At 34.9% G+C, this 26,924-nt stretch overlaps 1 protein-coding gene across 1 annotated transcript in view; it reads right to left on the bottom strand.

Moving 5' to 3' along the window:
- LOC107726720 (kinase suppressor of Ras 2-like) overlaps window positions 1-26,924 on the bottom strand; it is a 111,259-nt gene that overhangs the window by 45,067 nt on the left and 39,268 nt on the right. Inside the window, exons 4-5 of the mRNA XM_016536412.1 lie at window positions 20,386-20,421; window positions 18,239-18,569 (exon numbers count right to left, since the gene is read on the bottom strand). Coding sequence (XP_016391898.1) covers window positions 18,239-18,569; window positions 20,386-20,421 — 367 coding nt within the window. The remainder of the gene's footprint in view (window positions 1-18,238; window positions 18,570-20,385; window positions 20,422-26,924) is intronic.

Here is a 26,924-nt window from a genome sequence, read left to right as displayed (position 1 = left end):
ATTTTAGCGGGAACTTTAAAAAATTAAATTAAATTAAATTAAATTAAATTAAATTAAATTAAATTAAATTAAAATTTTAATTACATTTAATTACATTTAATTAAATTAGAGAATTGAATTGAATTGAAATGAAATGAAATGAAATTATACATACATATACACACACATTAATGAATAATGTTAAAATGAAAATATATCTAGAAAATATATTAAATTTGTACATACAGTTAGGTCCATATATCCATTAAGTTACAGTTATATAATGAATATGGGCTTAAAGTGCACACAGAACTGTGGCAACGTCTCCAAGATGCTTCAAGAGACCTACCTGCAAGTCTCCCTGAAAAACTATGCACAGATGTACCGAGGGCAAAAGCTGCTTTAAACACAAAGCATGCTCACACCAAATGTTGATTTAATTTAGTTAATAGAAGTTAATTGATAAAGAAAATCTATTTATGACATTATTTTTGACAGCATCCTCATTTTACAGCATTTTTACACAAGTGCCTAAAACGTTTCTTTGCAGGTAGGTTTCTTGAAGCATCTTGGAGACGTTGCCACAGTTCTTCTGGATTTAGTCTGTCTCAGTTTGTTCTGTTTCTTCATGTCATTCCAGACAGACTGATGATGATGAGATCTCTGTGTGGCAAAGCACTGGCTGTCTCACTGGATTATTACAATTAATGGCAAAATGAATGTTTGGAAATGCAAATTGATATTTCCTACTGACACACTACAGCAAAAGATAGAAATAACTGACTTAAAACCATTTTTAGCTGGTGAAAATGCTAGTGTTCTAATAATTTTGGCCACCACTGTATATAGTTACAATATATTCTCAAGGAGGGAAAATAATATAACTCCACAGGTTACTGACTTCGTCAAAGAAAGCAGCCGCAGTGAGTGTGTTGTTTTTGTAGAGCTGTCAAAGGTTTTTGGAAATGATCTGTTTGTTTTGTGCGTGTGTGGCAATGCTGTCACTGATGACAATGATATGTAAGTGTCCAAGCGCGGAAGGCATTAGTGTGTGGATATGACACATACTGACAGCAGATGTTCTTGAAGGTGTGTGTGAGTGTGAGTGTGAGGCGATACTGAAGCTTTTGGAACATGACGCAAGCACGAAAAAATTGACAGGGAGAGACCCTGACATGCTGTTACTCCTAACCTCAGAAACTATATTTAAAAGAGAAAATTATCAAGCAGCAAGGAACTAGATGCCAGTTCTACCACATTAATCACAAATGGAAACCGATTATCTTCTCTGCAACAATTATTCATGAGAAATCGTGCACATAATAGTCACTTTGCTTTAAAATCACCACAAATAATGAAACAAACAGATATTTCAGTGGAAACTATGGTTATCAAGGTAAATTTATTAAAAGATCTCAGCCAGTGACACAAACACACATAAGATTAACCATATCCTATTTCAAAAGCACCACTAATGATGATCATTAAAGAAAGATCACAGTCTGCCTTTAGTGATACAGAATTGTCCATTTATCTTTTACAGTTTCATTTCGACTCGTCTTTCTTCTTAAATGTCCTCCTCTGGTTCTGAAAGGACTACAATCAGACTTTGATCAATTGAAATGATTCAATAAGGTAATTTAAAGCAATAAACATGTTCAAATTGAGTCAATCTTTCTATAAACATTAAACAATCCAGTAATCACACAAAACCACACTTACTCACTGTCAAGAACTGCCACACTTTGAATTTATGAGCTGAAATTTAAATTAAATTGGCCATAGCACACAGAAAATTGAACTATAATGACAGGGAAAAGGGTATTTAGTGAATTGTATTTCACAGACATTTAAAGAAGGTAAAGCATTCTGGAAAATAAAGTGTCCTATCTATCAATCAATCTATCTGTCTATCAATCCATCTTTTATCCATCTATCCATCTTCTGCCCATCCATTCATTCTTCCATCCATCCATCCATCCATCCATTTATTTAGCTTCTCTCCATCCATCCATCTTCTATCAATTCATTCATCCATCCATCTTTTATCTACCCATCTTCTATCCATCCATACATCTGCTATCCATCCAGCCATCCATCTATCCATCCATCCATCTTCTATCTATCCATCCATCAATTCATTCTTCCATCCATCCATTTATCCATTTATTTCGCTTCTTTCCATCCATCCATCTTCTATCAATTCATTCATCCATCCATCCATCTTCTATCCATTCATTCATCCATCCATCCATCCATCCATCTTTTATCTACCCATCTTCTATCCATCCATACATCTGCTATCCATCCAGCCATCCCTCTTCTATCAATCCATCCATCCTTCTGATCAATTCTTCCATCCTTCCATCCATCCATTCACCTATCTTCTCTCAGTCATCCATCTATCCATCTATCTTCTAACCATTAATCAATCCATCCATCTTCTATCCATCCATCTGCTATCCATCCATCCATCTATTCATTCTTTCATCCATCCATCTATTTATTTAGCTTCTCTCCATCCATCCATTCATTCTTTCATCCATCCATCCATTTATTTAGCTTCTCTCCATCCATCCATCTTCTATCAATCCATTTTTTATCCATCCATCCATCTTTTATCCATCCATCCATTCATTCTTTCATCCATCCATCCATTTATTTAGCTTCTCTTCATCCATCCATCTTCTTTCCATTCATCCATCCATCTTTTATCTTCCCATCCTCTATCCATCCATCTTCTATTCATCCATCTATCCATCTATCTTCTAACCATTAATCAATCCATCCATCTTCTATCCATCAATCTGCTATCCATCCATCCATCTTCTATCAATCCATTTTTATCCATCCATCCATCTTTTATCCATCCATCCATTCATTCTTTCATCCATCCATCTATTTATTTAGCTTCTCTCCATCCATCCATTCATTCTTTCATCCATCCATCCATCTATTTAGCTTCTCTCCATCCATCCATCTTCTTTCCATTCATCCATCCATCTTTTATCTTCCCATCCTCTATCCATCCATCTTCTATTCATCCATCTATCTTCTATCAATCCATCTTTTATCCATCCTTCCATCCATCCATCCATTCATCTATCTTCTCTCAATCCATGAATCTATCCATCTATTGTCTAACCATTCATCCATCTTTTATTCATCCATCTTCTATGCATCCATCCATCAATCAATCCATCCATCCATTTATCTATCTTCTCTTCATCCATCCATCTTTGATCCATTCATCCATCCATCCATCATTCAGGCTTTTTGAACTTTTTTTACAACGTCAAAATAAGACCGTCAAGCCAACATTCATTTTGTTTGTAGAGATTAATTTTCCTCCTTTCAAACTTGAAATACCTCCTTTCAAATTTAAATTTAAATTAGATATACTGTTTGCTACCTCAATTAAATTCTACAATTGGTTTGGAATTCAGAAGGTATTCTCAATTAAATTATGAATGGCGCACAACCCTAGACACAGAAACACACTCACATACACAAAATATCTGCCCATAAACATCACATTAAAGAAACAAACTGCGGCTGGCCACTTATATTGGTCAAATGGCATCTTTCTGCCTAAGTGGGCGGTTCTTATCTGGACTAAGCAGTAATGAGCAGCAGACTTAATGTTGCTAGTCTGGTTATGTGAGACTGCAGCGTAATGCCTGCCTGGGACTCTCCCCTCAGTAAGACCAGTGCTAATAGGGAGGAACATGGATAGTTAGGCTTCATTACACCTCACCTACGCTCATTATTTGCAACTCTGCTCTGCAGAATGGAGGGGAAAATGTGTCATTGAGGTGAAGGAGAGGAGCAGGGGGGCATTTTAATTTATCTACTTAACAAGGTTTTATATTCAAGATAAAGAGCCAGAGACTCACAACACAGACCGTAAATGAGAACAAAGTGTGTACTTATGTTCATGTGTGCTGTTATGCAAGATTACAAAACAGTGAAAATGAAAACACAAATTAACATGGTAACCAGAGATAAAAAATAAAAAAAATTCAATTAGCACAGCTAACAAAATATCATTTAATTATTTCTCACACTTATGTTTTTCAAAACACCTAGAAGTAACAGTAACTATGACATTTTGGCCAAAACTGTGGTTACCATGGTGAATTTTTGAAGGGAAAGAAAGGCTAATAACTGTTTAACCCAAAAATTAAAATTTGCTGAATATTTACTCAAGTAATCCACACCAATCCAGTCCATCAGTTAACATCTTGTGAAGTGAAAAGCTGCACGTTTGTAAGACACAAATCCATCATTAAGATGTTTTTATCTTCAAATCGTTGCTTCCACCTAAAATACGAGTTCTCTATCCATAATATTGCTTTCTCCATTTAAAAAGTCGTCTTGTCTGAATCAGGAGAGAAATATGCACAAATCAAGCACCGTTCACAAGCAAAACAGTTCTAAACAAATATATCAGAGGATTTTGATTTTGTATTTTGGCCAGAAGGGACGGTTTCAAGTTAAAACACTTTAATTATGGATTTGTTTCTTACACAGCTTTTCACTTCATAAGATGTTAATTGATGGACTGGAGTCATGTGGATTATTGTGTTTTTTATCAGCTGTTTGGACTCTCATTCTGACGGCACCCATTCACTGCAGAGGATCCATTGGTGAGCAAGTGATGTAATGCAACATTTTTTCAAATCTGTTCTGATGAACAAACAATCTGCATCTTGGATGGCCTGAGGGTGAATACATTTTGAGCAAATTAAAATTTTTGGTGAATTATTTCTTTAAGCTAATAAGGACAGAAAAGCTATATTACATAAAAGGGAATTTCATAACATAATCTAATAAATCATTGCATGTCTCTTTAAATGAGCAACATTTCATACTGTGATGGAACTAATAATTCAGATCTCCGTCAGACTGCACTGCATACGTATAACTGAGATGAAAGGCTGATAGGAGGTGGGAGCTGATTCATTGATATAGGTGGTCTCCAGATACTCGTTCAGGGTCTCCAGACAGGTTTGTGTCCGACAGCTCGACTCCCTTCAGTAGGACACGGCTGTGATAAATCAATGATACGCAGGGATGCAACTGAAGCCCAGGCCCTCTTAAACACTCATTTAAATTCGCAATCATGATTCCAATCTGGGCGGGAGGGAGGGTTAGAGCGGCTCATTACGAAGGCCAGACTGGGGAAAGGAAAACCGGCCACACTGGTGCTTATATGCCTTTAGCCTGACCACTCATTAATGGGACAGAGAAAAAAAGGCTGGCATTAACATGGATGAGGTTTGCCTAATGGTCCCATTTTGAAGGGAAATTTACAGCCTAACACAGATTACACATAAAGAAAATGTAAGAAATATAGATATATGGGGCATTCACATATACTTAAATATATTTTAAAAAATAAAAAAAAATTATGGTGATGAAATTACACCAATGAGAATCATCAATACAAATAATGAGAATTACAAACTCAAAACTAAAACATTAAGATGTGTGATAATTGTTTTTATGAAAAATAATGTCACAAATCTGTTTTTTTTCTTCGTTGGATTTCAGAGTGTTTTCATAAGATTAACCAGTTCAGCCAGATCTGAGTCCAGGTGCAGGTGTGTTAGAGTCATGATTTGTGCCTTGTGAAAGGCACAGAGCGGGTTTTTCCTGACTCAGATAGTGACGGGTGGGACTCAATTAGCTGTGTGAATTTATGAGCTATGCGAGCACATTTTGAAGAGTGAGACTATTAAACACAGTTTTATGACTGCACAGCACTGCTGCCGTCCAAATGTCCAAACAGCTTATAAAACATCACAATAATCCACAAGCAATGCACACCACTCCCGTCCATCAATTAACATCTTGTGAAGTAAAAAAAAAAACAGCTGTGTGTTTGCAACAAATCCATCATTCACAAAAAACACCTTTTTCAAAAGTTCCTCTTTTGATGTGTCCTCTCAACATGTGTTTAGAACTTTTCAGGACTGTTTTTGAAAAGGTGCCTGATCTGTGTTTATTTCTCTCCTGATTCAGATGAGACGATTTTTCACTAGAGAAAGCAATATTATAGGCAGAGGACTATAAGTTAAAAATATATTAGTGATCAATTTGCTTTTCACAAAACATTAATTGATGGACTGGATTTGTGTGGATTACCTGTGGATTATTGTGATGTTTTTATCAGCTGTTTGGACTCTCATACTGACGGCACCCATTCACTGCAGAGGATCCAGCAAGTGATGTAATGCTAAATTTCGACAAATCTGTTCTGTTGAAGAAACAAACTCATCTATATCTTGGATGACCTGAGTAAATTTTCAGCAATTTTTAGGTGAACTATTCCTTTAAAAACAAACTGGTAATGCATGATTCAACACCAGATCTTCCCTTGCTCTATTTAACAATTATTATTTAAAAATTACTAGGCTGCACAAAACCACAGAACATCCTTTGTTCATTAGCAACTTCAATCTTCCACTGGCCAAGAACTAACATTTGCTGTTAGGTCCAAAAGTTGATGAAAGTACAAAATATTAGCTAAAAGAAATCCATTTCCCCAGTCTAGAAATTCAGAAAAGATTTCATCACACATCAATTACAAATTTAAATCATTTTTCATTGTGTAGAGGTGGTCCCATCTGTCTGTATTCTTTGTTTAATGACTCATATGCATGATAATACGGTACTTTGGATTTTCACATATAACCCTAAACTGTTCATTAGACAAAGCCTTTATAAAAAAAACAGCAATGACTGCACAACTAAATATGGCCTTACTGCTCGCAAAATTTTGGCTTTCAGTTAATACAATGTTAATACAAATCTACATCTATACACAAAATGTCTATTGGCATTCCGTTGCATCATAATATGCTTGATTCAGTCATTTTTGTATGACTTCTGTGAGCCCAAAGGAACACGATCCTATTTCCATATCCTTTAGATTGAAGCCCCAACGCCGCAATAGCCCTGAACTATACGCGATGATCAAACACAGGTCTGCTCCTCATCTCATTTCGAAAGTTTTCAGCCATAAAAAAACACTCTCATTAAAAGTGAGAGATGTGGAGGGAGACAGAGTAAAGGGGAGGTAACAGACCTAATCAATCCAAACACAGAGGCTCGCATCGAAGCGGATGCAAATTTCTCAATTTCAAGTAATCCACGGCGGAATTACTTGAAGAAAAGGCTTCACGGCGTGATTCATGCGCCTCCTCCCTCTCCTGTATTTACTCCATTTCTCCATCGGAGTCTCCCGAGCTCATCAGAATAAATAAAGGAGTGCTTAACATTTGCCATAAAGGCAGCCGTTCCCATGCATATACACACTCTCATTAAGCACTGCACAAACACACCTTAACTTTTCTAAAGTTAACATACAGTATATTCTTTTGGATAACTTTATAAATGTAAACTTTCACACATACATGTATAATGCTGCATGTACTTTATAGCGTTCACTCATTTTGAATAGGATTAGTAAATGTCATGTGCGTGACAATGTTCTAGAGTGCAATTGAAATGACTTCACAACTTAAATGAGGGTCTATTTCACACAGAAATCAAAGACAAGCACATTTCTATGAAAACTCTGATATTGCAATGTGAAAATAAAATAATAAAATATAAATCAATATGTGAAATAAATTAAAATGTGAAGTGTTTATACATTATATTTATGGTTTTGGCCGCACTTTATTTTAAGGTCCAATTCTCGATATTAACACAACCATTAACTACGACTTTTACTTCAATAAACTCCTAATTTGCTGCTTATTATTAATAGGTAGTAAGTTAGTTGTTGGTATTGGGTAGGATTAAGGATGTAGAATATGGTCGTGCAAAATATGTGCTTTATAAGTACTAATAAACAGCCAATATTTTAACAGTAGGCATGCTAATAAGCAAATAGATAATAGTGAGAATTGGTCCCTATACTAAAGTGTTACCATTGTATTTTTTGTTTTGCATTTTATTTGCTGATGTTATTCACACACAAACTGTCATATGACATCAAAAGTCTGTCATATGAAATTCATTGTGCTGTAATTGTGTCTTTTAAAGGGATAATTCACCCAAAAATCACTTACAAAGTTGTTCTTCAACAACTGAGAGTTTCTTCGCTTAAAGATATTTTAAAGAACGTCGGAGTCCAAATAAAACTGTACTTCATTGACTTTCATAGTATGGACAAAAAAAAAAAAAAGGTTGTCACAGTACATGACATAATTTGTATTTTTGGTTGAACTATACCTTTGATGCTGCCCCTCAGATCATCATTTTTTGCAAGATAAATCGTAAAAATCAATTATATTTAAATTTACACACATGCATTTGGCAAACACTTATCTGAAACGACCTGCAATGCATTCAAAGTATACCATTTTTTCATGCATTCACACAATTCATGCATTCCCTGGGAAATCATACCCATGACCCTGGCGTTGTTAGTGCCACGCTCTACTGTTTGAGCTACAGGAATAACATAATTTTGTATATTACAAAATCTTCACTTTGACTGTAGTTTAAATCATGAGTAGCAAGTAATTTGGGAAGCTATGCATACAGTTTTAAAGCAGCTTCCCCAACACTACTAACTGTCATCCGGCTCATCAACTAGTTGACTAGCACAGAGGCCTGGAGAGACATTGGCCTTTATGCAGATGCATGTTGACGCTCATTAGCATAGCAAATAAGTCTTGCTAATTATCTCTACAGCGGAGAGCAGTACTCAGCTTGAAAAGGGCAGAGAGAGAGAGAGGTGGCCCGGGTACATAAGCAAAATTAATAGCCCTCCACTCCATGCTAAAAAAAGTTTAAGAGGTGACAGAAGTGTGTTTTCAAATGGAGAGAGAGAATGTGACGACTGCTGCGTGTTGCAAAGATCGGCTGAGATTGTGTGTGTATGTGTGTGTGTGTGTGTGTATACATATATGCATATATAAAATGAAACCATGTCAATAGTTTTATTTTTGTGATCATTTTTTAAGATATATTTATTAACTCACCAAAAATATATAATTTGTATATATAAAATATAAATATTATAAATATTTTACATATGAAATATTCTGTTTTTGTGATAATTCTTTGGAATATATGATTTATTTTTGAATATATATACATACACCCACACACACACACACAGTTGAAGTCAAACGTTTACATACACATTGCAGAATCTGCAAAATGTTCATTATTTTACCAAAATAAGAGGGATCATACATAATGCATGTTATTGTTTATTTAATATTGACCTGAATAAGATATTTCACATAAAAGATGTTTATATATATATAGTCCACAAGAGAAAATAATAGTTGAATTCATAAAAATGACCCCGTTCAAAAGTTTACATCCCCTTGATTCTTAATACTGTGTTGTTACCTGAATGATCCACAGCTGTTTTTATTTATTTTCCAGCATCTTTTGCGTATTTGAACCCTTTCCAACAATGACTGTATGATTTTGAGATCTATCTTTTTACACTGATGACAACTGAGGGACTCATATGCAACTATTACAGAAGGTGCAAACGCTCACTGATGCTCCAAAAGGAAAAACCATGCATTAAGAGCCAAAGGATTTGGGACCTGACAGATTTTTCTGAAGAACAGCGGGCAGTTTAACTGTTCAGGACAAACAAGGGACTCATGAACAACTATCACTAAACAAAAAAACACAGCTGTGGATCATTCAGGTAACAACACAGTATTAAGAATCAAGGGGGTGTAAACTTTTGAACGGGGTCATTTTTATGATTTCAACTATTGTTTTCTCTTGTGGACTATATGTAAACATCTTCTATGAGAAATATCTAATTCAGGTTAGTACTAAATAAACAATAACATGCATTTTCTATGATCCCTCTTATTTTGGTAAAATAATTAACATTTTGCAGATTATGAAAGGTGTATGTAAACATTTGACTTCAACTGTATATATACAGCCATTTTCTATGATCCCTCTTATTTTGGTAAAATAATTAACATTTTGCAGATTCTGAAAGGTGTATGTAAACATTTGACTTCAACTGTATATATACAGTATATACAGTTATATAAAACGCTCTACTATCAATTCACAAGACTCCCAGAAGACACTGAAACTGACACACTCATGTTATTCAGCCAAAGTGGAGACACATATAAAACACCACTGAAATCCTATTCAACAAATTACAATGGCAAATTAATCTAAAAAATCCTATCAGTTATGATCCAATCACAAAGGCAGAATCAGATGACATGCAAATCAAACAGCACTAATTTCATCATCTCCTGCTTCTCCGTTCCAGCAGTTTTCCCCTTCAAACCTGCCAGATGTAATAAAACAGCTGTCAAGCATTCCACACTCCAAACGCCTTTCAAAAGTATCTCTCACACACATACTATTCAATACAGAACCCAGCTAATAGAAAGAATGCTGCACAGCGCAAAGGACACCATGAATGATGACCAGAGAGAAAATGGCATTCATGTTAATGCTTTATGAGACGACTAAAGGATAGACACATTCTCATGGTCTCCATAATACAGATTCTTCTGTGCTAGATGCACATTTGAATGTTGAGAGTATTCCTCTGTCCATCTGTCTCATTAAAAATCCCTCATTTGGAATTCTGGAGTGCGTGTCTCGCTGTGTGAGGGTCAAAGGTTAATGCAAGCTGTCAAAAGGTCTGTAATTATAAGGAAGAAACATGGTCGCTTTTGTCCCTTGAGACAAAAAGAGCCCATTCCTGAAGAGAACCACAATTTCAGACCGCAAACAACCCGTGTCTGAGCTCTTGAATATAAAAGTTCTTCAATAAAAGATTTGTAGATGATTCTTGGGGTTTTTCATTAACAGCACAGAGCAGAGTTGAAGCGGGGATCTTGCAGTATTAGTCTTGAGACCTTTTGAGACTGGATGAACGTGGCCTTGGTCTGAGTCTCATTACGTGGTGTCTTGCTCGTGGTCTGGGTCTCAGGTTATGGCAGTCTATTTCCACTGTACTAAAGGTGATAATTATCTCAACTACTAATCGACCGTGTTATTTCAGGGCATAGATGATTCTACGTCTCTTCATGTCTTCATTGTGTAAAGAGCATGTGCACTAACCACTAGGCCACAGCTCTGACATTTGTATAATACTCTTAAAGTCAACATGAATTGGTCATTTTACTCCCATAATGTGACGCATTCGAAAACTAAAGCAAATATTCAACAAGAAAAAGAGTGGGACTTAATTTTATCCATCTAAAATTGATTGCATATTGAAACATAGAGATTATATCAGATAGTGAATTTGCTAATACAGTGCTGAATAATGATGCTTTATGCTTTTATAATGCTTTTTACACAATATTTCAGCAACCAACGCATCACAGGTTCATTTATAAGACCGTTGAAGATGGTCTCAGTGTTTAGGATCTGAATGTGAAGCAAAAATATAGTAGATCCAGACTGACATGTGTTTAAGAGAACCACAATTTCAGACCGCAAACAACCCGTGTCTGAGCTCTTGAATATAAAAGTTCTTCAATAAAAGATTTGTAGATGATTCTTGGGGTTTTTCATTAACAGCACAGAGCAGAGTTGAAGCGGGGATCTTGCAGTATTAGTCTTGAGACCTTTTGAGACTGGATGAACGTGGCCTTGGTCTGAGTCTCATTACGTGGTGTCTTGCTCGTGGTCTGGGTCTCAGGTTATGGCAGTCTATTTCCACTGTACTAAAGGTGATAATTATCTCAACTACTAATCGACCGTGTTATTTCAGGGCATAGATGATTCTACGTCTCTTCATGTCTTCATTGTGTAAAGAGCATGTGCACTAACCACTAGGCCACAGCTCTGACATTTGTATAATACTCTTAAAGTCAACATGAATTGGTCATTTTACTCCCATAATGTGACGCATTCGAAAACTAAAGCAAATATTCAACAAGAAAAAGAGTGGGACTTAATTTTATCCATCTAAAATTGATTGCATATTGAAACATAGAGATTATATCAGATAGTGAATTTGCTAATACAGTGACGAATAATGATGCTTGATGCTTTTATAATGCTTTTTACACAATATTTCAGCAACCAACGCATCACAGGTTAATTTATAAGACCGTTGAAGATGGTCTCAGTGTTTAGGATCTGAATGTGAAGCAAAAATGTAGTAGATCCAGACTGACATGTGTTTAGCTTAAAGCAGAGCACTCCATTTTACAAGTAAACGCAAATGCTGGTCATAAATATACATCTAAAGACTGGCCTGTATTTGGATGTATTTTTATGACCAGCATTTGCCTTGCCTTGTCTGTTTGGTATGCCATGCATGTACACACCTAAATTTACTGCTCCATAAGTCAAGGGTTAATGATACAATATGATGACCTTCTTGCAATTAAATTGCAAGATTTGCAATTAAATTGACCAAAGGTGACAGTAGACATTTCTATTTCAAATAAATGCTGTTCGTTTGACTTTCCATTCATCAAAAAATCATGAAGAAAATGTATTACCATTTCCAAAATAAGACTGGAGTAATGATGCTGAAAATTCAGCTTTGCATCCCAGAAATAAATAAAACTGTAAAATATATTAAAATATAAAATAGTTTTACTGTATTTTTGTTCACATAAATGCAGTCTTGGGGATCATAAATGACTAAAATAATTTTGATGTCATGTTGACTTTTACTTCAGTTCTCCCATTAACAAACAAGTCTTCAACATATTCTTAATTGACAGTTCCTAGTTTTCTCCATCAGCATATTAGAATGAATTCTGAAGGATCGTGTGACACTGAAGACTGGAGTAATGATGCTGAAAATTCAGCTTTGCATCCCAGAAATAAATAAAACTGTAAAATATATTAAAATATAAAATAGTTTTACTGTATTTTTGTTCACATAAATGCAGTCTTGGGGATCATAAATGACTAAAATAATTTTGATGTCATGTTGACTTTTACTTCAGTTCTCCCATTAACAAACAAGTCTTCAACATATTCTTAATTGACAGTTCCTAGTTTTCTCCAAATTATAATTAAACTGTCAATATCGGACTGCCACAGGGTCTCACCAAGATGCATTCGTAATCATTTCGGATGCATGCTGCACACAAGCTAAGCGTCTTTCATTCAGTCGTGATCCTATCAAATCACCAGAAAATCCAAATCCGTTGTGACTTAAATATGAAGCAGGTGTACTTAATTTACCTGTCCTGACATTAACTGTTTCCTCTTTTTTATGATTCAACTAAACAGCTGTTCTAATGAGATATATGTAGCACCAACGCCGTAAGAATTGAAAACACAGCATTTCACAATCAGCTTAAGCAAATATGTAAATCCGGCCATAAAACAATTACGGTTAGAATGTCCTGCAACTGGTGATGAAGCAAAGCATTATGAGGCACTAAGGCTTTATACAGAAAGTACGCCTCAACAATAGCAGTGAAACAATGTGGGTTTGACCGACAAGCTCATTAGCTGTTTCAAAAAAATAAATTGTAAAACCTCTATAAATGACTAATATTCTGGATAAGTTGTGAAAAGTTGTTTTGGAGAGTCCTTTAACCACGTTCAGACAGCAAAAGCGCATTTCCATCAACTATTTCCACACTAACCATACAACATTACTTTGGCGACCAAAGTACGTATACCAGATACTCGCCCTGTTTTCGTGATGCTTGTGATTCTTTCTGCGCACTATTTCACTAACCAAAGCATCACAAGTTTATTTATAAGACAGAGGAGACCAAGTAACTAAATCAAAAAGATGGTCTCAGTGCATAGGATCATAAAGTGAAGCAAAAATTGAGTAGATCCGGATTGACAACTGATTAGCTTAAAGCAGTGAACTCCGTTTCACAACTACATGCTGGTCATAAATCTACATTCAAACACAGGCTGTAACTATGAGATATGCCTGGCCTTTTTGGTATGTCATGCATGTGGGTCAAAGACGAGACATCCTGCTTTGGTGTCCGCATCAAATCGTATTTAGAAAAGTGATCTTGTATACATAAAAAGCATATTAAATGCAAGTAACATGTCTATTTTTCAAATAATGTAATGTCAAAGTATGGGTGAAATAATGCTACATCATCATTCAGCATAACAAATATATGTATGAAAAAATTAAACAAGATACTTATTCTGATCTGCACGTATTCAAATGTATAAAAGAATAAGAGATCATAATAAATGTTATTATATTTTAAATGATTACAAACGTCTAGCTGACAAATAGGTAAGACATGGTAGTTTAAAGGGTAGTGAGAAAGATTTGTAAAGATTTAAAATTACAATTAATTAGTATTTGGATGCTGAACTGTGATCTAAAAAAATCTGTTTCTGAATATGCCTGACAAGATTTTCTGTTATATGAACTACACTGAATGACATTTTGATGGGTGTCTTCTGTAACTCATGGTAAAAATGTCCAATAGTCATTGTTTTTTGCTCAGAAATAATACAATTAAGCAGGACACATAAAGCTGTATTAACATTTTATCGTTTTGATGTTTGAAACCACTTTTTTTGTCTTTGACCCATGTATGTACCTTATACTGCTCCATAGACATGGGTTAATTATACAACATGATGAGCTCCTTGTCATGGTCTGTTCACAAACTGTGCTGTGTATAAATCAGCAAAGTCTCAAATGAACAATACAAGTCCCAAATCAGGTCTATTTGAGGCATCGGAATAGCTTTGTCCTGATTGGATTTCCCTATTTGCTGGCATTCTCAGCGTCCAGGCCCTTATTAAAGGGACATGGAAAGGGTCTGGATCACATCAGAGCAGGGGGACTGGTAATCACCCATCTAATGCCATTTAATCTGGTTTACTGATCCAAACCAGGAAGTAATGTCTCTCTGTTCTTCTAGTTTATCTTTCTCTCAAGACAACACAAGGCACAAGTGGCCTAACCATCATGAAACCTGAAGTTACTGATTTGAGAAGCTGTAAAACTCATAGATTGCTGTTAATGCTCTTGAATTACAGTAATTACTTGATATTTAAACAGTATTAGTGTATTTTGTTTTACTTATTAATGTTATATTAGTATCATTGACATACTATTATTTTCTTAATATTTTGAATTTGTATTTTTTTATTTCCCATTTTCATTTTAGTTGATTTTAGTAATTTTGTTGTGTTTTTCATTTTTCATTTTTTTATCTTACAGGAAGTGTATAAGTGTGTAAGTGTGTAAGAGTGTAGTTTTTTTTGTTTTTTTTCATGTCAGCTTCTATGACTGAAACTAAACCTTCTTGGCCAGGTTTAGTTATTCAAAATTAAAACTAAAGATGTTTAAGATTATTTTTTCTCAAACCCCTAAGACTAAATTTGGATTTACTTGGTTAACCATTTCAAAAAATATCAACAGAATAAAACAAGATTCCTCAGCATTTTTAAATATTCCTATATTTATTTAAGTTTTAGTTAATGTAGTGCTTCTAGTTAAACTAAATCAAAATGAGAACGTATGTCTTAGCAACTAGCTGAAATAAAATATATTTTTATGTTTTTATTATATATTTCTTATTATATATTTTTTCAGGCCACATTTATTTCAATTAACTTTCTGTTTTGAAGATTTCGTTTTAATTTTAGTTTATGTTTTTGTGATAATTCTTGGGAATATAGTACTTTTTATAAAACAATACACAGTACAATATTAATAGTTTTATATATTAATTTAATTGCTAACAGGTCAAACTGAGTTCATCTGCACGCATTTTTCATTCAATAAGGCAGAAATGCATATACAGTATATATTTGGACACAGGCACAATTTTTATTATTTTAGTTGCTGACCAAAACATATTCAGGTTACAGTTATATAATAGAATATGGGCTTAAAGTGCACATTCTGAGCTTTAATTTGAGGGTATTCACATCAAAATTGGAGGAAAGGTTAAAGGGGTCATATGATGCTACTTTAAAGATCATTATTTTGTGTATTTGGTGTAACAGAATATGTTGACATGCTTTAATGTTCAAAAAACACATTATTTTTCAAATACTGTACATTATTGTAGGTCCTCTATGCCCCGCCTCTCATAAAGAATATCTCTTTGGATTTGAGACTTTAGTTTTTGCAACTTTACAGATCTTCTTTATGCACCAAGAGCTTGTAACACTCCAAAGAGAAAGGAAAACTTGAAATCGCATCATATGACCCCTTTAAGGAATTACAGCTCTTTATTATGTACCTCCCCCCTTTTTCAAGGGACCATAAGTAATTGCAACAACATCCAGCCAAGTGAAGAACACTCTCCAGGAGGTAGACGTGTTACTGTCAAAGTTTACATTCAAGAGAAGACTTCACGAGAGCAAATAAATACAGAGGGTTCACCACAAGGTACAAACAAGGCCAGATTAGACTTTGCCAAAAAAAACATCTAAAAAAGCCAGACCACTTCTGGAAAAGCATTCTTTAGACTGGTGAAATTAAGATCAAGCTGTACCAGAATGACGGGAAGAAAAAAGTTTGGAGAAGGCTCGGAACAGCTCATGGCAGCTAAAGGCAGAAAGACCCACAAACAAACAACAACTGAAGTCAGCTGCAGTAAAGGTCTGGCAAAGCATCACAATGGAGGAAACCCAGTCTCTGGTGATGTCCATGAGCTCCAGACTTAAGGCAGTCATTGCCTGCAAAGGATTCTCATCAAAATATAAAAAAATTTTAATTTATAGCCTATATGATTATATTTATTTGTCCAATTACATTTGAGCCCCTGAAATGGGGGGACTGTGTATAAAGATGGTTGTAATTCCCAAGCATTTTATGTTATATTTTTGTTCAATCCCTTGAATTGAAGCTTAAAATCTGCACTTCAATTTCAAATATATATGGACCTAACTACACACGCATACACATACATATATGCATATACACACACACACACATTAGGGCTGTCAGTTTAACGTGTTAACTTAATTAGTTATGAAAAAATAACGCGATTAAAATATTTTAACGCAGCTAACGCACTGGCCCCGCCCCAGACCTGTACGTCATCTGACATTTCATACAGTTGACTGTTGACAAATATGATGCAAGGCAACACTAAAGGCAGAAAGACCCACAAACAAACAACAACTGAAGTCAGCTGCAGTAAAGGTCTGGCAAAGCATCACAATGGAGGAAACCCAGTCTCTGGTGATGTCCATGAGCTCCAGACTTAAGGCAGTCATTGCCTGCAAAGGATTCTCATCAAAATATAAAAAAATTTTAATTTATAGCCTATATGATTATATTTATTTGTCCAATTACATTTGAGCCCCTGAGAATGGGAGAAACTGTGTATAAAAATGGTTGTAATTCCATTTACAACCATATATATAAGGGTCAAAGACGAAAAAGGGTTTAAGCATAAAAATAATAAGTGTAATACTGCTTTAAATTGTTGTTGTTGTTCCCCCAAAAAATTTTTAAAAATTCTGTTTAATTTAATTGCAATTTTGTTTTTGTTTTTCTGAGCAAAAAATAAATATCATACATCTTTCCCTGATTTACAGAAGACACCCACTAAAATGTCATTCAGTGTAACAATCGTGTCAGGCATATGAGAATAACTTTCATCTTTTCTTCAACTGAATACTGTTTCCGTGCTGTTTTGATGTATTTTAAAGAGTTGGCAGTCAAAATTAAAACTGCTGGATGATAGATATTCTTCATTCTTTATGACAAACACTATAATGTGAATTACAGAATGTACAACGTTTTTTAAAATGTATCAATTGCGGTGTACAGTGTTTATTATGATGGGGTAGAATCCACAGCTCAGTACTCACTACTCAATACTCATGAGTACTTTTAAATAGGCTACTCTTTTACTCTTACTCAAGTAGTTTTTTGGACAAGTACTTTTACTCTACTCACACTACATTTTTTGGAAGGTAATGGTACTTTTACTTGAGTATATTTTTTCAGTACTCTTTCCACCACTGATCATGTGACACTGAAGACTTGAGTAATGACTACTGAAAATTTAGCTTGCTTTGCTTCACAGGAATAAATAAAACTGTAATATATACTGTAATATAACTGTATATATACACATTTTAAAAGGGAAATTTTGCTGCATGCCTAACTTTTGGCCTTTATGTCAAAAGCACATTTATGATGCTTTAAAATGCTCTCTACCTAGGCAGCTCACTTGGTTTTGCTGAGCTACAGACCAAGATGTGGCCCTCACACCGAAAAACAAACCAACATTTAAAATGCACTGCACAATGCATTACGCAGAACACTGTATAAAGTAGTGTGACTCACTTGGGTGTCTGTGCGTCATCTATTCTGTTCCCCAGCTGGAACTCGTGGGATTTGCTGCGGTGCAGAGCCGTGAACCCTGGCAGAAGGTGGATGAGCTTCCGGCTGGCAGGCGGCGGGGTTCCAGGGGCCTTCAGCTTATTCCTGCGCCTGACCTGCGGCGTCCCTGGAGGGGTCATGGTGTTCACCACTAAGGGAGTCCGAGGAGGGGTGTGGGCAAAATGCCTCTGTCTGGGGGAAGGAGGGAGAGAGTGATGTCCCATATCCAGAGGCGAGGGGAAGAGGCCGGAGTGAGGGTCCACGGTCAGCCGGTCCGAATGCGGGTGAGGGGAATAGAAGTTTTTTTTTTGAATGCGGATATCTTAATGTCTTTGACCCATAAGCATTTTATGTTATATATTTGTGCAACCCCTTGAATTAAAGCTTAAAGTCTGCACTTCAATTTCATCTTGATTGTTTTAAATTTAATTCTGTTCTGGTGGCATACAGAGCCGAAATTATGAAAATTGTGTCAGTGTCCAAAATATATATATCAGACACTGGCCCTGTCTTAGCTATGTTTATCACACTTTTACACAATATTTCAATAATCATCACAGGTTAATTTATAAGATTGAGGAGGCTGAGCAACTAAATCAAGAAGATGGCCTTAGTGTTTAGGATCTAAGTGTGAAGTAAAAATGCAGTAGATCCAGACTGATAAGGGAAACAGTGGGGGAGAGGAGAGGAGAGGAGAGGAGAGGAGAGGAGAGGAGACAAGGACAAATAAGAAAAGAAGAGATGAGAAGCAAACAAGTGATGAAATAAAAAGACGAAGTGAGAGGAGGTTACATGAGATGAACCAAGACACGAGACACGTAAGATGAGACAAAATTAGACAAGAATAGAGGTTGATTTTTATAATATAATGCCTATATATGACAAACAAATTTAACTGAATTTAATTGAATGACAAGTAAATAACAAATGAGCAACATTTATTTTAGTTTTTACTAAATGAATAATGAATATGAAAATGAATGAATTTGAAATAATTTAATAAACTTAATAAATTTGTTTTTAAAATTAATATTTTATCATATTTACTAAATGTATTTAATCATTTGAAAATAAACTGATAGTTAAACAAATAAACTGAACTTGATCAAAATAAATCTGCAAAATGAATATTTATTTTAAATATTATGTACTAAAATTATTTCAAATAATTCATTTGAAAATGAAGCAATTTGAATAAAGTAATTTAACTTGCATTAGTCAAATACATTTGTAAAATTAATATTTTGTCATATTTTCTAAAATAATTTGACAATTTGAAATCAATCAATTCGAGCAAATAAACTGAACTTGATTAAAACAAAACTAACCTATAAAATGAATATTAATTTTACATAATATTGACTAAAATCATTTTAATTAACCTGGAAATGAATCAGTTTAAACAAATAAACTGAACTGTAATATTAATATTTATTTTACATCATATTTACTAAAATAATTAGCAAATGAATCAGTTTAAACAAATACAATTATTTGAATTTTTTTAATTACTTGAATTTTGAAAATTATTTAAAATTACTTCGTAAAAAACTAAATCTGTAAAAATAAATATTTTTCATAACGTTTGCTAAAATCATTTAAAATAATAGAACTGAAAATTAAAACATTTGGAACAAAAAATTTAAAACAGATGTAAAAATGTATACTTTAAAAGATGGCAAAAAGACAATATTTAAGACTTGGCAGTATATTGGCCAACTGCTAGACAAAAAGAGAAGAGAGATGAGATGGGATGGGATGGGATGGGATGGGATGGGATGGGATGGGAAGGGAAGGGATGGGAAGGGAAGGGCGTGTGGCCAAGTATGGTGACTCATACTTGGAATTTGTGCTCTGCGGAAGAGGAGGGAAGGGAAGGGAAGGGAAGGGAAGGGTTTTGATACCAAGTGCCAGATGAAGGATGTCAACAGTGAAGAGACTCAGACTGCATCTATCATGACAAACAGACAGAAAGATGAAAAGATATGTGTGATTGAGAGCAAAGTGAGTCTGAAATGTCTCAAAGTAATGAGTACTGAAGATGACTGATACGTAAAAACACCACAATGACAACAAACGCACTGGAGAAAGAGAAACGGACGGTGCCTCACCTCCATTACTGTGTAATTTGTCATCCTCAAGTTGTTCTTGAAAAAAAAAATGCATATTCATTAATACATATTCAAATGAAATTCAATGCATATTCATTAGATTTTTCTACAGTACCTTTCTAAAGACAATATTACTATTTCAAATAAAAAATTTACTGAAATGGGTCCCTTATACAGTTTTGTGGTGTTGTAGAAAAAAAAACATTTATATCATTTATTAGATTACATTTCATATATATTTGTCTCTGAACCATCATTAAAGTTAACTAGAGACCATGATTACGTCAAACACAAATAGATCTTATATTTAACCCCTCCAAATTCCCTTCATAATGGTATCGCCAAAACCATTAATGTATAAGAGAGGGAAATTAAAATTTGAGACAAACACAAAGCTCTTAGTGAACTTTATCTATCAGTGATCCACCATTTGTTGCAGAAGATGTCCATCATGCATCATGCCCTGTTTTTCACAGTCTCTCTAGCTCTCTCTGTTTGTTTTCCTCTTTCAAAAATGATTATGTTGACATAAATACAGAATAAATTGGTTCTGTCTTTTTTTCAGTGCATTGCCTTTAAACTCGGCATTACAGCGAATGAACGGAAATCCAGCAGACAGACATTAAACACGTCTAAACTTTAGAATCTATGGGATTCTTTTCAGTTTAACCCTTTAGTAGATCATTTTCTGAAGGTATTTTCTAAAGACTGAATTCTGTAGAAAATGTCTTCAGCTCTGGGAGAGCAGGTAGGCTGCTGTGATTTGATTGATGGCACCTTTATATAGAATAGCTGAAAGACGGGAAGATGGATGGAAACCCACACAGTGAAATGTGCTACAGAAAATCAGTTACTTTTCAAACTCGTCTTATAGGTTAATTGTAAAAGTGGTTCAATTTTTCATTCAAGTGAATTGTTTTAATTCTACATCTTATTCAATTATGTACTTCCAAAATGCATGTTAACTTTTAAACTTTTCAGCAAATCCATCATAGAATCACTCTCGAAAAAAGGTACAAAAGCTATCACTGAGGTGGTACCTTTTCAAAAAGTTACTAATATGGTACATACAGTATGTACACTTTAGTTACTAAGATGTACCTTTAAGGTTAGAATATAAACCCTTTTTTCCCAAAATGTGCATACATGATAGGTTATCAGCGTGTTTCATTACGCTACTGCAGACCAGAGCGAGAATGGAAGGTGTTATTATTATAATATTATGCGATTTGTACTGTAATGTTTTCTCACTGGTGAATGAGACATGAGGTAATCTGACAGCATTGCATTCAACACTGCCGTCTCTCATCGTGTCGCTGGTTAGCCTCTGGTCTGCTTGTGCACATTCATGTTTTTTGGAGGAGGCGTGGATTTGGAGAGTGATTTGCAGGGAGGGTGGGGTCTTATGCTTTTAAAGCTCGCTTGCTATTGCTAGACTCTCAAAAATCACCTACTCTACCTTTAATATTCTGGAAAAATATGATTCTGAGAGAAAGATTTTAAAATCATCTGGACTGAAACTTTTGCTTAAAAAAAGCTTCTTGTTCTTTTTTGTGCAACAAAAGGAATCAAAGACAATAAAAAAACATTATCGCAATATTAAAATGTCAATTTTTTCCTTAAGGTGCTGCCATATTAGCGAAAATCTGCTTAAAATTCCACAAAGAGGTAATTTTCAAACATAGCAGGTCAGCTCAGCGAAAACCGTGAAAAACTTGAATCCACTGTGAAACCTGCATGGGGAAATCGAGTGAATTCTTATTGAAATGACTAGATTTTGCCCTAAAAAAATCATTGAACAATGGACAAATATGACTGCACCTTTAGGCTTCAACTTAATTTAGTTAAAAATGTGATTATAACTAAATACATTTAAAGCATAAGTCTATCCTTGCAGAATGAGTGTTACTTAAAGAGTGGGATTTTTTGCTATTTTAGCACATTTTATTAATAAAGAAGATCAGGAAATATTACAAGCTGGACTTGAATGCATGATGCTCATACGCATCACAGCTCATCATGTCAGGGAAAACATATAATATTTAAGCTACACTGCAAAACAAAAAATTACAGCTTCACTAAGTCATAGTTTACAAATAAAACTTTCTGAAAAAAAGAAAAAAATTGTCCATTTCTGTCGAAGATCGTTAATCAGTAATTGCTTGGAACCCACCAACTCCACAGATGAACAAACACCATTACAGGACTCTCCCTCTTGTGGTTTCTCCCTGGACTGTGGCTCAGCGGTCACAGTTCACTACGCAGAAATGATTCCAAGGGCCCTTAACAACCTTAGCCCCGCACAAGACACGCTCGCTCTAGGGGACATACTCCCACTCTTTGAGCATGATGGGAGATAAGTGTTTGCCACTCCTAAGGAGGGGTCCAGTGGGCACAGCTGAAGGGCACTTCTCTCCGTCCTCTCATGGCCTGGAAGACGTTCAAATGAGCATTTTTAATTACAGAGGAGAGATGACAAACAAGCTACTTGAAGTTTCAAAGTTTCAGGCACGGCCCGCACTTGACCCGCCGGGAGATGTGTGAAGTTTGCGATGTCAAGTTGCTTACACGATTGAGAAACCAATAACTAACTACTTGGCTAGTTGATAAGTTCATTAATACTTTGCAGAGCCCCGGAGGACATTTCACATTAACTAAATCGTTCTCCTTCTTTCAGTGTGATTTTTAGGGCCTGACAAACAAACAACAACCTTAAGCAATTATCCTGTATGAATATAAATGATACAAAGAGATGTGATATTAAAGGCAGCAGACAGGGAAGAATAAGTACATTTCACACTTTTAAGAGTCCTTCAAAAATAACCTGTCACTGGTAAAAGATCTACTACAATATAATGAAATACTTGGGATTGCTGTGAAAATGTACAGTGGAGGCCAAAATTGTTAGAAGACTTGGCATATTTAAGAGGTTTCAGTTGGTTTTGTTGAATTGGCCAATGGACTGGCCCCTCAAAGTCCAGACCTCAACCCCATCGAGCAAATTTGGGGCGAGTTGGAAAATAAACTGGACAGATCTATTGTACATTCAAAAGAAAGCCTTTGGCTTCAGTTGCAGAAGGCATGGGATAACATTAGTGTTGACGACTCAGGAAATATATTGACACTATGCCAGAGAGATGTGCTGCTGTAATTGCTGCAAAAGGTGGACATACCAAATATTAAAGTTAAAAGTGGATAAAAACAGTACGACTCACGTCATCTGCTATTTGTTGTGCTCAGAGCAACTATCTGCATGTTTCACAAACATTATGAAATGAAATCGTGTTTTGGAGGCAAAAAACGGTGAATATTTTTAGATCTGTCAGGTGTTCTAACAATTTTGGCCACCACTGTACATTCTTCCGGTTTTAGTTTCACAAGTTATGTAAATAAACCACAAGCGGTGTGTTTGTAATAAATCCATCAAGTCGTTTTTTTAACTTCAAACCATTGCTTCTGGTTAAAAGTCCTCTATTCATAATATTGATTTCTGCAGTGAAAAATCATCTGAATCAGGAGAGAAATATGCACTGATCAAGCACCGTTTAGAGTCTAAAACTGTTGTAAACAAATATGTTGGTGGATTTTGATGTGAGAGAACAACAGGGGATGGTTGTTCTTATGTTGTTATTATGGATTATAGACCCGTATTTTGGCCAGAAGTGACGGTTTAAAGTTGAAACGACTTAATGATTAATTTGTTTATTACAAACATGCAGCTTTTTGCTTCACAAAATGTTAATTGAAGGACTGGAGTGGTGTGGATTAGGCTACGTGGGGATTATTCTGATGTTTTTATCAGCTGTTTGGTCTCTCATTCTGACGGCACCCATTCACTGCAGAGGATCCATTGGTGATGTGATGCTAAATTTCTCCAAATCTGTTCTGATGCAGAAATAAACTCATCTACATCTTGGATGGGCTGAAGGTGAATTTTTGTCTGAAATATTCCTTTGCTATAAAGTGGCTAGGGCATTCTGAATGGTGTTTTATGATGAAATGCAAACCTATGGGATTTTTTTTTTACTTTTTGTCTTGCACCAAGGCAAAATAATTGCCAAGAGAGCTTAAAAAAAAAAAATTTTTTTTAAACTCCAAGAGAGATGTGCTGCTGTAATTGCTGCAAAAGGTGGACATACCAAATATTAAAGTTAAAAGTGGATAAAAACAGTACGACTCACGTCATCTGCTATTTGTTGTGCTCAGAGCAACTATCTGCATGTTTCACAAACATTATGAAATGAAATCGTGTTTTGGAGGCAAAAAACGGTGAATATTTTTAGATCTGTCAGGTGTTCTAACAATTTTGGCCACCACTGTACATTCTTCCGGTTTTAGTTTCACAAGTTATGTAAATAAACCACAAGCGGTGTGTTTGTAATAAATCCATCAAGTCGTTTTTTTAACTTCAAACCATTGCTTCTGGTTAAAAGTCCTCTATTCATAATATTGACTTCTGCAGTGAAAAATCATCTGAATCAGGAGAGAAATATGCACTGATCAAGCACCGTTTAGAGTCTAAAACTGTTGTAAACAAATATGTTGGTGGATTTTGATGTGAGAGAACAACAGGGGATGGTTGTTCTTATGTTGTTATTATGGATTATAGACCCGTATTTTGGCCAGAAGTGACGGTTTAAAGTTGAAACGACTTAATGATTAATTTGTTTATTACAAACATGCAGCTTTTTGCTTCACAAAATGTTAATTGAAGGACTGGAGTGGTGTGGATTAGGCTACGTGGGGATTATTCTGATGTTTTTATCAGCTGTTTGGTCTCTCATTCTGACGGCACCCATTCACTGCAGAGGATCCATTGGTGATGTGATGCTAAATTTCTCCAAATCTGTTCTGATGCAGAAATAAACTCATCTACATCTTGGATGGGCTGAAGGTGAATTTTTGTCTGAAATATTCCTTTGCTATGAAGTGGCTAGGGCATTCTGAATGGTGTTTTATGATGAAATGCAAACCTATGGGATTTTTTTTTTACTTTTTGTCTTGCACCAAGGCAAAATAATTGCCAAGAGAGCTTAAAAAAAAAAAATTTTTTTTAAACTCCAGTTTGAGATTTGATTCAGGCCCTTTACACAAACAGTGTGGGATGAGTTACATGACGGGTCAGAGGTTTGTTCAAATTCCCAATCCTAACTATGAGTCTTATAACACCACTAATGACATAACATCCAAACTCCAGAACACAAAGAAAGAAGGAGAGTCGACCGATAATGATTTAGCAAATCCTAATGAGAACATGTCAACATTTCTGAAACAATGCATTTGCAGTCACAACCATTGCCTAGCAACAGTGCCTTATACAGCTGCTAGAAAGGGGCACGTGGATACTTTGATTAGCATCTCGATTAGCAATGCCATTATCACAAGTCAAAGATACTGTCATTAATATCACAAACCAACTCAAAAAGGTGTCAAGACGACCTGTCACCCACGCAGTTTGCCTATACATCACGGCGCTAATCATTTCCCTATGCCATTAATTAGGTTCTGCTCTAATAATAATGCAATATGACTGACTACATGACACGATGACTATGAATATGACTTAGCAGTGATATTTCTGTCAAGACAGGGCTAATTATAAAGGCTCTCAGCCATCCAGAGTGGACAGAATACTGACAGAGAGGAAATGACACATGCATCAGATCAAAAAGACAGAAAGAAATAAGAAAAATTTGAGATATTTTGAAATGACTAAGTCTCTCCAACCAAACATGGGACAGGCTTCACTGAGACAATGAACAAACCATTCAGTCTGCAAATCAGGTATCTGATTCCTCTGTAGACCTTTTTACTATGCATTTCTTTGTTTTATGTGCAGTTAAACTATACACAATCATTCAAATGTTTGGGGTAAGTATTTTTTGTAAAGGTTTTAATACTTTTATTTGAATACTTTGATTTTGTTTTTTCAGCAAGCACACATCAAATTCATCAAAAGTGACAGTAAAGACATTAATAATTAAAAAAAGTTTTCTATTTCAAATAAATGCTGTTCTTTTGAAATTTATACTCATCAAAGAATCCCGATCAAAAGCTGCATCACAGTTTCCACAAAAAAAAATTTAGCAGCACAACTGTTTTCAACATTGATAATAATAAGAAATGTTTCTTGAGCAGCAAATCAGCATATTAGAATGATTTCTGGAGGATCATGTGACACTGAAGACTGGAGTAATGATGCTGAAAATTCAGCTTTGCATCACAGGAATAAATTACATTTTAAAATATATTCAAATAGAAAACGCTTTTTTAAAATTGTAATAATTTTACACACTATTACTATTTATTAGTGCTGTCAAACGATTAATCGCGATTAATCGCATTCAAAATTAAAAAAAATATTTACATAATATATCTGTGTGTACTGTGTATATTTATTATGTATATATAAATACACACACATACAGTATATATTTTGAAAATATTTACATGTATTTACATGTATATATTTATATTCATATAATTTATATTATATATAAATGTATTTAATATATAAACGTAACATATTTTTCTTAAAT

This window comes from Sinocyclocheilus rhinocerous, unplaced genomic scaffold, assembly GCF_001515625.1.
Source record: "Sinocyclocheilus rhinocerous isolate Xijiao unplaced genomic scaffold, SAMN03320098_v1.1 scaffold1658, whole genome shotgun sequence".
Taxonomy (NCBI): Eukaryota; Metazoa; Chordata; class Actinopteri; order Cypriniformes; family Cyprinidae; genus Sinocyclocheilus; species Sinocyclocheilus rhinocerous.
Note: the sequence above shows the minus strand (reverse complement) of the source record. Positions and strands in the feature narration are given on the sequence as shown.